The 14,739-nt window shown below is 40.6% G+C and overlaps 1 protein-coding gene across 1 annotated transcript in view; it reads right to left on the bottom strand.

The window, feature by feature from the left end:
- Positions 1 to 11,773, bottom strand: part of KCND2 (potassium voltage-gated channel subfamily D member 2) — a 493,576-nt gene extending 481,803 nt beyond the window's left edge. Inside the window, exon 1 of the mRNA XM_060632969.3 lies at positions 8,913 to 11,773. Within this exon, the coding sequence (XP_060488952.1) occupies positions 8,913 to 10,027 (1,115 nt within the window). The 5' untranslated portion in view covers positions 10,028 to 11,773. The remainder of the gene's footprint in view (positions 1 to 8,912) is intronic.
- Between the last annotated feature and the right edge of the window lie 2,966 nt (positions 11,774 to 14,739).

Genomic DNA, 14,739 nt, shown 5'->3' with positions numbered 1-14,739 from the left:
CCAAGTTCTCTCCATGATTATGCTTTATCTCCAGCATGGTGATTCTTACCAAAGCACTGAAACTCTATTAAGTTTCATTACGTATACACATCTGCTACATGCATGGTTCCAATTTGATTTGGGCTTAAAAATACATATCCTCTGGCAATTTTTAAGACATGTAAACTATTTTTTCTTTCAAACTCACAACAAAACCCCTGAACATGGACACATGTACCTACCGCAAAGTGAGAAAAAAAGAAATGGAAATATTCTTGTAGTATCAATGCAGATATGATATTCTTGAAAATTAACATTAGAACTGATAACTGTAAGCCGGAAAATCTATATTCAAAATAAATAATAATCCCTAGTCACTTCCTAGATAGCTCCACATCTATTGAGAAACACTTTTGTCCTTTCAGCTCAAGTGTGGAATTCATTTTCTCATTTGAACTAGTTTTATTTTTGTCTGTTGGGAATACTTTAATCATGCATTCTTATAAAATACTGCATTTTTTCTGGAAAATCTCATGAGTAACTGGATATAAATTTTAACTTAAGGTAAGTATAATGAGTCTAACTAAGGATGAGGATTTATACATGTGAAGAAATTAATGTTAAAATGACCACTTAAAAAAATGTTAAATGTTTCGGAGCTTATGCACATTTTAATACAAAAATCATATCCTATCTTTACCATGCTCATAGTTCTCTAATGTGTCCCCATTATGTCTTGAATAAAACCAGAAGTCTTTACTATGGTCTACAATGTCCTGAGCTATCTTGTCCCTACTACTTTTCAGACAGCCTTTGCTACCAAGCCCCTCCTTCCCTTTGTTTTAATTACCGTGGCCTTAGGTGGAATACAACAAGTCTCCTCCCTCCTTGAGGTCTTTTTACTTATTGCCTCTCTTCACCAAAAGCTCTTTATCCAGATATTCACAGAACTCACTCCATCCTTCCAGTTAGCCATTCCCTTTACAAAGGTCTGTGTCTCAAATATTCCCTTTACAAAGGTCTTTGTCTCTTATCCAGAACAATACATTTCTTACCCCATGCTTATTTTATTTGTAGCACCCACCAGTACTTGGTGTGGTTTTCTTTCTGCCTTTGTCACTAGAAAACACAATTCTTAAGGTTAGGAAATTGGCAGTTATGTTTACTGCTGTGGCCAGTGACAAGTAGTAAGTGATCAACAAAAGTCTATTAAATTGAAACCAACTCTATGAGTCATATTTTGATTTCCTGAGAGATATGCTACTGGTAAAACTTTGGGTTTCCAAAAGCACTATTATTGTTATTCTTAAAAGCAAAGGGAATGAGGAAGATGGCAGAATCATGCCCACATGAGAGCAAAAAGACAAGACCTTTCACTTTTTAGAACAAAACCTTCCCATTCTATTTGACATTATTTCAACAGTCATCCTACTCTTTCAATGTTATTTTTTCTCATTAGTGACTTCTGATAATTCACTGCCTATTCTCCCCACACTTTTTATAATTCAGATCTTCTTTACATAACAGACATGTCAAAATTCCCAATGCAAAATGCAGCCCACCATGCCAGAATGTGGATCCACATATATGTGTACATTTTACATACCTGCCTTTTAACCGCTTCAAATAGGAACTTCTCTCTGATAGACTACATTTATCGTGTATTGTGTATGTCATTTATAAATAACACTTCACTATTTTTAAACATTTCCATTTTATGCATTAATGAGTGGGCTTAGATAAAGAAAAAAAAGGGCCAGCTCATGTTTACTGGGGGAACTGAGGTTGAAAGAGAAGGCAGTAAGTACATTTCTGTGCTGATTCATTTGCATTATAAGATATCTCCATATGCTTCCCAGAGGATTTTCAATTTACCAGCCTTCACCAGAAAGCACACTGATTAAGGAAATAACCATCGACAGCCATTAATTCTAACTTTTGAAGAAAATCAGTTACAGATCAAAGAGTGGAAGAGTCTCATAGCCCTCCCAAGTCCAAAAAGAAAAATAAAAAAGGCAGATTGTAGTACAAAGACAAAATGTTCAAATAATAAATTCCAGTTTTCCCTAACATTGAACAAAGCGAAAGATTACATTAGTAGATGATGGCTGATGTCAAGATGGCACTGTTCCAAAACGAAGGAGCTCTCCATGGTGTGCAGGTATCACCTCACACCATGATTTTGCAAAGCCTTAATGTAGATTTTTCTACATTTAGACACTGCACTAATAGGTAATAAGTCCCCAAAAGGTATGGACCCATACTAAAAGCCTTTCAATCTGGTTAGGAAGGCAAGAAGTAGAACTGTAACATATATAAAATAACATTACTAATGTCAAATGTAATTCCAACTATAGATGGCATAGGCATGGGAGGTCGAGAAGGCTTCATGGAGAAAATCACTGTAAAGACTGGTTCTCAAAGGAGAAAACTAAAGGGTAAAAATTCCGATGGAATCTACTGAAGCAAGAAGCAGTGTCAATGTGCACAGAAATGTGGAGATGCTATTGCAGTACTGGGCTTCTTTTCAATACCACACTATATCCCACATTGCCAAAACTAGCTGCTGAAGCCAGTGGTAGAACAATGGTGATACACACACACACACACACACACACACACACACACACACACACACGTAATCAGAAAACAGTATAAGACATATGGAGAATGGGGGGGGGGAGTAAAATCATTATTATAGCTCTGAAGGATAAATAATACTTCCTTCTCAGTGAATATTCTTTTTACCATTCCTGCTCTTTCAATGAAATAGAAGTTAAATTGTATAGTTTTAACAACTCGCAGGCCAACTCTTTTTAGGTAATTCAAGCAAAATAATTGATTTATTTTCTTCTTTATTAGGCCAGGTAAAATACTTACCACCATATAGTTTGCTTCCAAATAGCCTAAGAGTTCACTGAACAGGAACACATGGTTTTGTTATGTCAACTGGGTACCATCATGCTAAAACCCAGTACTATGTAAATAAATGCAGGACTAACAGTGATGCTGAGAAATGTACTGTGAGTCACAGAGAGCAGAACTAGCAGAGAAATAGAGAGAAAGTTTATTCCTTTTCTTACTCTGTAGTATCAGCAGTAATTTCCAGATAGCTATTATTACATATTCCTAGATAATGTTTTATGGTCTTGAGAGGAAAAAAAAAAAAAAAAGAGTGAAAAATGAAATAACAAAAATGCTGCTGCTAATTGTGTAACTATCAGTAAGCCCCCAAAAGTCTTACATGTAGAAAATGATGGACTGTAAATGAGTAACAGCTAAGTTTCTTTCCACCAGAAGTTTAGAAATTAGGTAATAAGACATTTGAAGTTCATTAACTCATTTTCAAAGATGAGTATTGGGACATGACATCAGAATTAAATGAAGTAACTCTACAAATAAAATAAGACCAAGCTAATCTGTAGTCTAAAGGGAAATCCTGAAAGGATAAAAAGTATCCGTATCATAACAGACCCACTGAAAATTAGAACACAATCCCACTCTAGTTATGCTGTGCTGATAGAACACATATTATCTCTTCCTGACATACCTCTGTTTGGCAACCAAGTAAATACTTGTAAAAAAGAAAAGGAAAAATGCTAGGTAAATACACACGTTTAAAAGATACAACTGTATGTCATGTCAAATACTGTCTATATTTAAATGATGACTAAAACAAAATAAAGACAGTTAAAGTTTGGTTACCTTAATGCTAAAAGAAGAATACATATTACATGTCTACATTTCTTTAAAAGTTCATTTTCAACTCCCAACAATTAACACACTCTATAAAGAATTTAATAAAAATATATATCATGGTATGCTAAAATAAAAATGGATGTTACTCATAGTATGGCTCTTTCATCTGAAAGAGAAATATTTGGTACTTCCCACCTTGTAAAGATGTATTTGATTAACATGCTAGCAATATTTTGGGCAGAAGCTGGTGCAGGGGAAAATAATTCTACCCATTTTTAGTAATAACTGCGTAAATGAAAAGTTTCTATTTATTTAAATGATTCTGCAAGATATACTCCCAACATTCCCCAAAGCTATGTAGTCAGGATAGTGATGGCTAGCAGGAAAATATTTAAAAGCTCCTTCTTTTTCATCATGTATACTTAACAACATATATGTGTTATGTAAGGTATATGTTCTATATTATATGATATATAAAATGTAATACTTTAATATATTTATATATTGTATTTGACATATATAACACATTTGTATGCACATAAAGTATAACATATGTGGCATATTTCTACATATAATCCCTCTCCAATCATGCCACTCCAAAAAGAGGATACACAGATACTGACACAGTGTTAGGAAAACTGCAGTGAAAAAAACTATTTTGCTTCTTTGTTTCACAAAACAGCAATTTAGTAAACCTATTAAAATTGAAATATTATAGTGCTAGTTTTTTTAGAGTTATAAATGGACAACTACACTAAGTTTTCTGGGAGCACAGATGTAATTCTACCATATTTGTCTCTGATGACAGCACCCTTCTTGTTTTCCTAGATTGGTTCAGAAATCAGAATATAATTTCTGTAGTTAAAATCATAAAGCTGCATGTTAAACAAAAACTTTACAGAAATGCCATGTAGTAGCTTTCTTTCGCAAGTGAAAACTTTGATAAAAGCAACTTTGTTTTAAAATTAAAGGAGTGGTGGACCACAGAAATTAAGTAATAAGAAATTTCTCAAGTTCTTAACTTTTATGTCATGAGTAATACAATGTTTTTTTTTTTTATTAAATGTATTTATTATTTGAGAGAGAGCGAGCGAGAGAACGCGTGCACACGCAGGGGGAGGGCAGGAGGAGAGAGGGAGAAAGAGAATCCCAAGCAGCCTCCCCCAACGCGGGGCTGGATCTCGCTGAGATCATACCCTGAGCTAAAATCAAGTCACACGTTTAACTGACTGAGCCACCCAGGAGCCCCACAATCTGTTTAAAAACAAGGGTCTAAGTGGTTAGTGATCGTGACCAAAAATGCAGGTGTTGCTACCATACAAGCTCCTCAGATTATTTAATGTGCCACCTGGTACCACTTCTAACTCACAAGTCACAAACCTGAGGTACGATAAATGGTAAACTGATGCTGGACCTTGTTAAATATTGTTTTTACAAAATCTTTTTTGATCACTGATAAACATTTGAAAATTTCCTAAACTTGGTACCATTTGAGTACTACCACCTGGAAGAAACACCACTACTGCATGCTATCTGCCAAGGGTCATTAGAACAAAAGAGGAGTTCCAGGTTCTTTTTCTCCCAAGGCTGTTTAAGGCAGCAATTAGAGTTTACGTTATGGAAAGGAGGGAGGTGGGGGGAGTAAAAGGGCACTGAGGGCCAGTGAAGGCCTATGAATATGCTCCGAAGGAAAAGATGAAGTGAAAAAACAGATACACTTGACCACTCAATCTAAACACTTTTCTAAAAATTCTTTCTGATACTCTTTCTTTCACTGATTTTTTTAAATTGTGCTTTTAAGGTTTCTTACTTTAATAGGAAATGGGTAGGCTTAAAATTACACTTCAAAGCATTAATTTTAGCAGCAAATAATTGGTTATATAAAAGCATGGTTAAGTTATGGTATAGTGATATATTTGAGATTTCAGGGAGCATAAGAATGAATGATTCGATGAACACACAACAGTTGTAAGACAGACCCACTCATTTCTTCAGCCCAAAACCGAACTGAAATTGTTTCAAAGGACCCGAGAAGTAGATAATTCTGTCAGTCCTAAATTACAAAGGTCTTGCCTTTACTTCTCATGTAGATAATGTTTATATGAGCTAGGTTTTCGATAACCACTGTTTAGGATTCCGTTTTCACTTCTATTATCATTAATTGATGAATATTAGCTCCATCAAAAATAACAGCCAAGTAAAAAGAGTTCAGAAAATGTACGGGGAAATTCTTGGTCATCTATCAGACACAGCTTGATCTTAACTCAGACTATTGCATATTTTCCAGAAAGTTTATACCTAACACTTCAGCCTGTAAGTATAAAACTAGAGTGAAAAAATAAATTCAGACAATGGCTTTTGCTGAATATTTTCTGTTCTTAAATAAAGCTGTTGAATCACAGTGCAACCAAAGACACCAAACAGGCAGGATTTAAAACAAAATCTATTTCTCCAGGAAAATAAAATACATTATAAATATGTTTTGATGAGGAAACTGAAGACATCTAAGAAACTTTCCATATCATAAAGCATATACTTTCTTAAATGTTCATATACATTTTTCAATACATGGATTGTATTTTGATTGCATCCACATTTCTACATCTTAAAAGTATGACTGCTATATTTCATCAGGATCATTAATTAACTTAATTTCTTGAAAATTAAAATTTTCAACTTCAGTGAAACTTACGTCTTAAAAGTAACTTCCATTTTGTTTCCAAGTTTTGAGAAAGTATATATAATTAATTCTTCTAATCTACTTACATACAGAACATATGAACTAATAAATCCATGTCATAGATTTGACTCAGGCATTATGATTCAGTTTCTTAAATGATTTCAAAAATATGCTTATAAGTATTTTGTTTATATAATAAAGAAAATGTCATTAATGGTTAAAACTTCCTCTTTTTTTCCCTGAATTTAATAAAAATAAACTTCAAAAAAAAGTCATTTCAGGAAACAAATTTTAAAATAATAGTAACTTCTCATGTCTAGAACTTATAGCCAGATGAAATTAGCATCTCATCAATATTCATTATAATAATACCGATATTCAACCATATAGACAGTATATGGTATTAAAATGATTCACTGATTCTTCATGAAAAACACTACCATAGACACCAAGTTTTATATGTAAATGCATATACATGTATATATATATATATATATGTGTGTGTATATATATATATATATAACCTTTTAATGTTTCTTTTATTTCCTCTTAAAACAGAATTCTCTTTTTATTCATACACATTTCTGATTTGACGTCCTGATAGTGATTTGCACTATCCAATTGTCCTTAACAAAGATTTCAAATGATAAAAAGACAATAAGCCCCCAAACCACACACATATATATAATTCTCTTTGATAAGAAATAAGCACTTTCACTGTTAAGGTATTCTGTTATCACCTTCAAAATTTGTCACAAAACTACCAACACGATAAAAAGCACATAGAAGCAGTAGGATATAGATTTTCACTGATTCATTTTTCTAGTGCACCAGTAGGTCTTAAAAAATATGTGAGACAAAATCAAAATCATACTATGGTATTTTAGCTTAGTATAAATTCTTAATTAACTTCACCAGAAATTCTTCACATATACGATATTCCATTAGCTGGCCATATGACAACATGAGACTTTCTGCTGAACACAATATGGCTAATAAAATTAAGTTGACTTTAACCACATGGTCATTTAAAGAAGACAATTAGATTAGCCAGACACAAAACTTAAAAAAGCAGCCTTGGGAATAACTTTTTTCCTACAGCCATTACCAAAGCCTTATTGAACTGATTAACTATGCAAGAAAAGCAGCAAAGAAAAGCTGAAGAAAGGGCACTAACATCACTCACTACTTGGCTTACCTAAGAACTCATAAAAGTAAAAGACTTTAACCATTTTATTTTATTAGATCCTATAATATGTAAATTCTGCTACTTTTCTGCAGCTTGATTAACATTAATCATTTCAGGGGCGCCTGGGTGGCGCAGTCGGTTAAGCCTCCGACTTCAGCCAGGTCACGATCTCGCGGTCCGTGAGTTCGAGCCCCGCGTCGGGCTCTGGGCTGATGGCTCAGAGCCTGGAGCCTGTTTCCGATTCTGTGTCTCCCTCTCTCTCTGCCCCTCCCCCTTTCATGCTCTGTCTCTCTCTGTCCCAAAAATAAATAAAAAACATTGAAAAATAAATAAATAAAAAAAATCATTTCATACTTTTCCTTTTTTGTACCATCTAAAGAAACCTTAATTCTAGCTTCATATTTATTTAAAAAAAAAAACACATTAATTTGGAATATGCCCATTGGGTTGCAAAACACCATTATCCCCAAATAAAAGAACACACAGAAGAATTCTAGAAGGAAATTACAATGCACAAAATTCTATAATACGATCAGCCCCTGATGACCATCAATCTCACCAGATAGTGTTCTACCTTCTAAGTATATTTAATGGTCATAGGCCCATTGCCTGATGGGATCTGTAGTTTCTAAAAACTGTGTGAGTGATAGTTACTGACTTTTTTCTAAAACTATGAACTTATAGTGTAAGATATGTTGCAAATATCATTCTACTTCATTTTGTAGGGTTGATCAGTTTCAGCCCTGATATTCTAAAACCGCATAACCTATCATCCAAAATGAAAATGCATGTATATGAATATGTATATACATATTACAAAATCCTTGGGTAATGATACGTATAATCTGTGTTTTATAATGTTGTAAAATAAGAATTATGGTTCTTAGGAGGAAAATGCATGCCACAAGTATCTATTTATATGAAAATAATACTTCAAATATACATGAAAACTTTTCATTTGAATACACTGGAACTCTCTCTAGGCACTTCAATACATATTATGCATATTCATACCTTTACTGGGCACCAATTTTGTGTTTTTCACTGTCATATCTTTATGTATTGATATATATATATATATAATATTATCCTTCCCTATATTCAGGAATTCTAAAATTTCTTTGTGTGTTTGTCACCTTCAGGCATCCATACTCAACACCGGCCAGCAAATCCCTAAATGACTTCAATCTCTGTATCATACCCATTTCGTGGATAAGGAGTTACTCAGAGCCACTTGGATAATGCTTTCCTAAACCCACTTAGAAAAGAGAAAAAAGCATTTCCTCTGAACTGTAGAACCTTATTGGGTCCACGGTCACCTCACAGATATCCAACCTCCACCCCATTTCCCTTGACGGCACCTACCCTAGTGTTGTCATGGTGACGATGGTATACCAGAAGGCAGCAGGGATGCTGGTGAACTTGCTGGCCGAAGACCCCTTCTCTGCGTAGAACATGACTGTAGCAAAAATGATGATAGCCATGGTGAGCGAGAAGAGCAAGAAGCCCAATTCTGAGGCACAGCTCTTCAGCGTGTACCCCAGGATGCGCAGGCCTTGAGAGTGGCGGGAAAACTTAAAGATCCGGAAGACCCGGAAGACCCGGAGCGTGACAAAGGCTCCGCTGACATCCTCATTGTCTGTCATCACCAGCCCAATGTAGTAAGGCAGGATGGCCACCACGTCGATGATGCTCATGACACTACGCACAAAACGGTAACGACTGGGTGCCGCGGCCAGGCGAAGCAAGTACTCAACTGTGAAGATCATGACGCAGGCTGTATCCAAGCAAAAGAAGGCCACCGCATACCGCTCCCCACAAGGCAGTTCTTTAATGTGCCCGGGACTGGAGCCGCAGGGCACTGTCTCTACCACGTTGGCGATGACTGAGACGGCAATGAAGAAGCCTGTCACGTAGTAGAACACCAGGGCCATCGTGCTGGTGTGGGGGTTCTCAAACGCCCGCCACACCCTCTGCCGGGCGGTCATGGTGGGCAGCGCGCTCTCTCCCGTGTTGTCGGTATCGGCGTCGTCCTGCAGACGCTCCGCGTTCTCCCGCCTGCGATCCTTGTACTCCTCGTAACAGCAGTCCCCGATAATCTCCGGGATGAGGCCAAAGAAGGCCAGTTCCTCATCATACGCAGAGATGCACTCGTGGCGAGGGTAGTGCAGCTTCCCGGTGCGGTAGAAATTCAAGATATGGCGGAAGATGTCTGGGTCACGGTCAAAAAAGTACTGCTGAGTTTCCGGGTGGTAGAAAAAGTCCCTCTCCGAACTGCCCAGCAGAGTGTCCGGGTAGCGTTCCAGGGTGTCCTGCCACGTCTGGAAACGAGTGCCACTCACATTGAGCACAATCAGGGCATCTTGGGTCCTTTTTCTCTCCTGCCTTGGGGGAGCCGGCATAGGCCCCGAGGCCACGGGCATCCAGCCAATGGCTGCTGCCCTAGCAAAGGGCAGCCACGCGGCCACACCCGCCGCCATGGTTCCTCGAAGCGGAGGCACGAAGGGCGATCAGGCTTCTACAGCGGTTCACAGTCGCCACACTCACCCGCTTCCGGCCGTCGAACCCAATACTGAGAGCTGCGGTCTGGAGGTATCACTCCTACTCCAAGGCGGGGCTCCTGGTGAAGTCACAGTTCTCGGAAAGGTAAGTTTCCCTCCAACGCAGGGATTTGTAAAAAGAAAAAATGTGTGTATATATACAACGTCCTTACAATCACACCCAGCAGAACCTCACCAGATCTCTTCCAGCAGCTGGGCCAGGCCACTCCTGGCACGAATAAGTACACAGGTGACTTTAGGCGCAGCAATTTCTTCAGACAGGTGTCTGATTTCTCCCCTGACACAGTCCGGATAATGTAGGGCCAGTACGCGTCGTGTAGGACAGAGAAAACGAGGGACAGTCATTCAGTGGTGTTCTTCTGATGAATTCGAGAACCCTACCACCTTCCCTTGCAGCTCTTCCAAACCTCCCCTTTCCAAGTGGCCCTTCCCGCCAAAGGAGTCTCAGAAAGGCGACCTGTTGTTGTAGCTTCCGAGATGCGGTCACAGCCGCTGCCCCATATCTCTTTGGGAGTCCGGTGGCCGCCTCCACTCCTCGGGCCGTATTTGCAGAGATGGAGGTGCTGTGGCGGTGGGCACGGTGGGGGGCGTGAAGACAGATCCGCCTCCCCCTCGTCTGCAAGCACCCCTTGTATCTGCCAAAAGCGTTCGCCCAATGGCCCCTTCACTCTCTTTTCAAGTTCAGCCCAGGTGCAGTGTGACAGTCACAGAAGCCGGGAGCTGGCAGCCGCCGCCGCCGCGGCGGCAGCAGCAGCAGCACCTGCCTCCGCGCAGAACGCGCCTCGCTCGCGGTACATACCTGGCAAAGTGCGCGCCGGGGCTGAGTTGCATAGAGACTTTCTCCTCGCCGTGCACCCGGAAAGGGAAAAGCCGAGAAAGCAGCTCCCGAGCAGCCGAATCCGATGCGCCCAGAGGGCATAAATAAAGCTCAAGCGAGCTCTTCTTCCCCTTCCCCCATTCCTCTGTGCTTCCCTCCTCCTTTTCACCTTCCAAAAGCCAGGCGCAGGCGAGCCGAGCAGCAGCAACAAGTTCAAAAGGTGCGGGGGAGGCGAGAACGGAGGGGACTCGCTCCTGCCAACTTACTGCGCCGCCGCGGTCGCCGGGGCCCGAGCGGGGCGGTGCGGGGCTGCGAGGCTGCGGGGCTGCGGGGCGGCCGGGCGGGCGGCGGCGGCGGCGGCGGCGCAGCGGGGCCGGAGCCGGAGCCGGGGCCGGGGCCGGGGCCGGGGCCGGCGAGGGCAATCGCCGGAGCGCAGAGGCAGGAGGCGCTCGGCAGCGCGGGGGCGCGGGAGGGCGGCTGGCTGCTTCCCCGCCAGTGGGTGGTCCTGCATCTCCCCCGGCTCCCCGCGCCGCTCTGCTCGTGCGATCAATAAATAAGGAGAAAATAAATAAATAACCGCGCGCACGCCCCGCCACGCAGGTTATGAAAGGCGTCTCCTGCCTTTCCCTCGGCTTGACCTTTCTCCGCCCCCGCCCCCTCCGGCTCCTCTCGCTCCACCCCAGCCACCCACCAGCCCCGGCGCAAAATGTCACCGAGGGAGAGCATCCAGGTGGATCTGCCGGGGAGGAGAGCAGCCTGGATGAACAAAGGGAAGCTTCACGCGCTCGGCTGCGGTGGTTTGGTTGAGGAGAGGAGGAAGGGGACCGGTGCCTTGCTTCTGCCTCCCTGGGACTCGGTTCACGGCGAGCGTGGGAAAAAAAGGGAAAAAAAAAAAAAAAAAAAAAAAAGGAGAGAGAGAGAGAGAAGGTGGGAAGGAGGGTGAGCGGAGCGGAACGCGCAGGAATTGGTTGTCTTCTGGGGGCTACTGGGTAGCAAGACCTGCAGAGCCCCGCGGCGGAATTTTTTAAGTGTTTTTCCCTCTTTCTTTCTCTTTTTATTTGTTCAAACCAGATGTGAACGTTGCAGGAGCTAATATGTCATCTGTCCAACTTGCTGAAAAGTCAGACAGTCTCCTCGCTCTAGGTCTTGCCACAACTCCTTTTCCCGTCCTTTGAGAATGACAGGAAGGATTTAGAATCCTTTTCTAAATGTCAGCGTCAAGGGGCGTGAGGCTCTGTGAGTGTGCGTCCCCTTCCTTCTCTCTGCGCATCTCTGCGGATCTCAAAAATGGTTAAAGCAGTTAAAGGTGTCCGTGTGATGGCTAAATGATGGGGTGAGAGACTAGGAAATTGTCGCGGCCAACCGTTTTGTTTTTCGTGTACCCCCCCCCCCCCCCCGCGTCATTAGGAATATTTCTTAAAACCAAACCTATACCACTTAAAACCACTAGATGGCGAGAATGGAGAGAAGTTAAATCTACACCTAAGGTTCAGATGCTTTGTAAAGGTGAAGGATCAAAATGAAGTGACCCAGCAGAAGAGCAGATCACAAAAACATCCTCAATCCCCCACTCTCCATCCACCTTTTTTAGTATTTATATGAGATATACTACTGAGGTTTGAGTCTGCATTTCCATGGCTATGGGAAGATGTGGAGAGTCCCCTGTTGAAATACCTTTGAAAATTAAACTTAGATTACTGAATAACAGTGATTAAAGGCCCTTAGAAATAGTGAGGTTTTATCTATACTGATTAGGGGAGAAGTCTAATTTTTACCTAAAAGTTACATTTTCAAGGCTTGCTTTGTTCCTAGTTTGTAAAGTAAGAGGACTGTGATGTATAGTCTTGAATTGACTTTAAAGACTTAGAGTTCTTAGGGATGATGTGTTAACCTTAAAAATCTGAAATGGAATACCTCAAAGAAAAGATATTAACAAGAAATAGAGGATACAGAAACTTACCAGAGAAGGAGAAAAACAAACCTTCTAATGTGCAGGGGTTTTTGTTTGTTTGTTTGTTTGTTTGTTTTTTGTAGAGATGGAAAGGTATTTTTGTTTACTTATTTACTGGTATAGAGGTATAGGGAATCCCATATTAGTAGTTAATGAAATCAGAGCCAACGCACCATGAAAGTTTGGAAACACAGAACTGAAAACACCTGCTGTTTATCTGTTTGTATTAGTTGCAGTGAAAGATGCTTGTTAACAAATCTGTATAGCCTGCATACCCGAAAAAAATGTTAACTGGAAAATAAAAAGGAGGGCACTACTTAACAATTACTATAAGAAAATTAACCCCGTTCTAATCCTGACAATAAGGTACAAGCATGACAGGTGTCTCTAGAGAATGAAGAGCCACGAATATTCAATTGATGCCAAACTGGCATGACCTCCCATAGAGATGGGGCAGGTGAACTAAACAGAGCCTTTAAAACTTCCCAGCAGGAAAGTGAACACTTACAAATATAAACATAGATGTATAACTTTACAAAAAGCCCTTAATAAGTAAGAATATAAAACCTGCAACTTCTTTTTTTTTTTTTTTAAACATAGTTTTCATGCCCAGCATGGAGCCAAAGCCAGGGCTTCAGCTCATGACCTGGAGACCAAGATCCAAGCAGAGATTAAGAGAAACTTAACAAACTGAGCCACCCAGGTGCCCCTAATATCTACAATTTTTAAGAAGACTTTGAGATCTACTCTCCCCCACTCTCCACAAGCTTCTTGATACAGTAGAAAGAATGTGGCCTTAGAAGATAAACACATGGGGCGCCTGGGTGGCTCAGTCAGGTTGAGCGGTCCGGCTTCGGCTCAGGTCATGATCTCGCGGTCTGTGAGTTCGAGCCCCGTGTTGGGCTCTGTGCTGACAGCTCAGAGACTGGAGCCTGTTTCGGATTCTGTGTCTGCCTATCTCTCTCTGCTCCTCCCCCACTCGTGCTCTGTCTCTCTCTCTCTCAAAAATAAAAACATTAAAAAAAAAAAAAAAGAAGATAAACACATCTTGGGCGCCTGGGTGGCTCATTTGGGTAAGCATCCAACTTCCACTTAGGTCATGGTCTCATGGTTCGTGGGTTTGGGCCCACATGGGGCTTTGCACTGACAGCTCAGAGCCTGTAGCCAACTTCAGATTCTGTGCCCCCTCCTCTCTCTGCCCCTCCTCCACTCACACTCTGTTTCTCTCTCTCTCTCTCTCTCCCTCAATCAAAAATAAACATTAAAAAAATTAAGAAAAAAGAAGATAAACACATCTAGAATCAAATTGTAGCCCAAGAAATTACTCATAGGCTGTTTCATCTCGCAAATTACTTAACTTCTGTTAAGAAATTGCAGATAACAGGGGCACCTGGGTGGCTCAGTTGATTAAGCATCTGACTTTGACTCAGGTCATGTCTCATGGTTCGTGGGTTTGGGGCCTGCATCGGGTTCTGTGCTGGCATCTCAGAGCCTGGAGCCTGCTTTGGATACTGTGTGTGTCTCTCTCTACCCCTCCCCTGCTCACGCTCTGTCTCTCTGTCTCTCTCTCTCTCGAAAACAAATAAACATTAAGAAGAATTAGAAATTGCAGATAAAATTTAACTTTTTAGGGCTATTGTGAGGATTACATGGGATAATACTTCTGAACACCAATGTAGAACTTAGTACACACAAATGGTACTCAGTATCAATTCCTTTTTGCTTTAATATCTAATGGAAATGCAAATTATTTTATCCCTCCTGTATCTGATATTCTCACAGATAGTTTTGCTATGTTTACTCTTGCTTCTGAGTTCAAAAATTCCCTTGTTGTGATATACTGGTGACTCTGATATTTTAGTC

This window comes from Panthera onca, chromosome A2, assembly GCF_046562875.1.
Source record: "Panthera onca isolate mPanOnc1 chromosome A2, mPanOnc1 haplotype 2, whole genome shotgun sequence".
NCBI classification, from domain to species: Eukaryota; Metazoa; Chordata; class Mammalia; order Carnivora; family Felidae; genus Panthera; species Panthera onca.
Note: the sequence above shows the minus strand (reverse complement) of the source record. Positions and strands in the feature narration are given on the sequence as shown.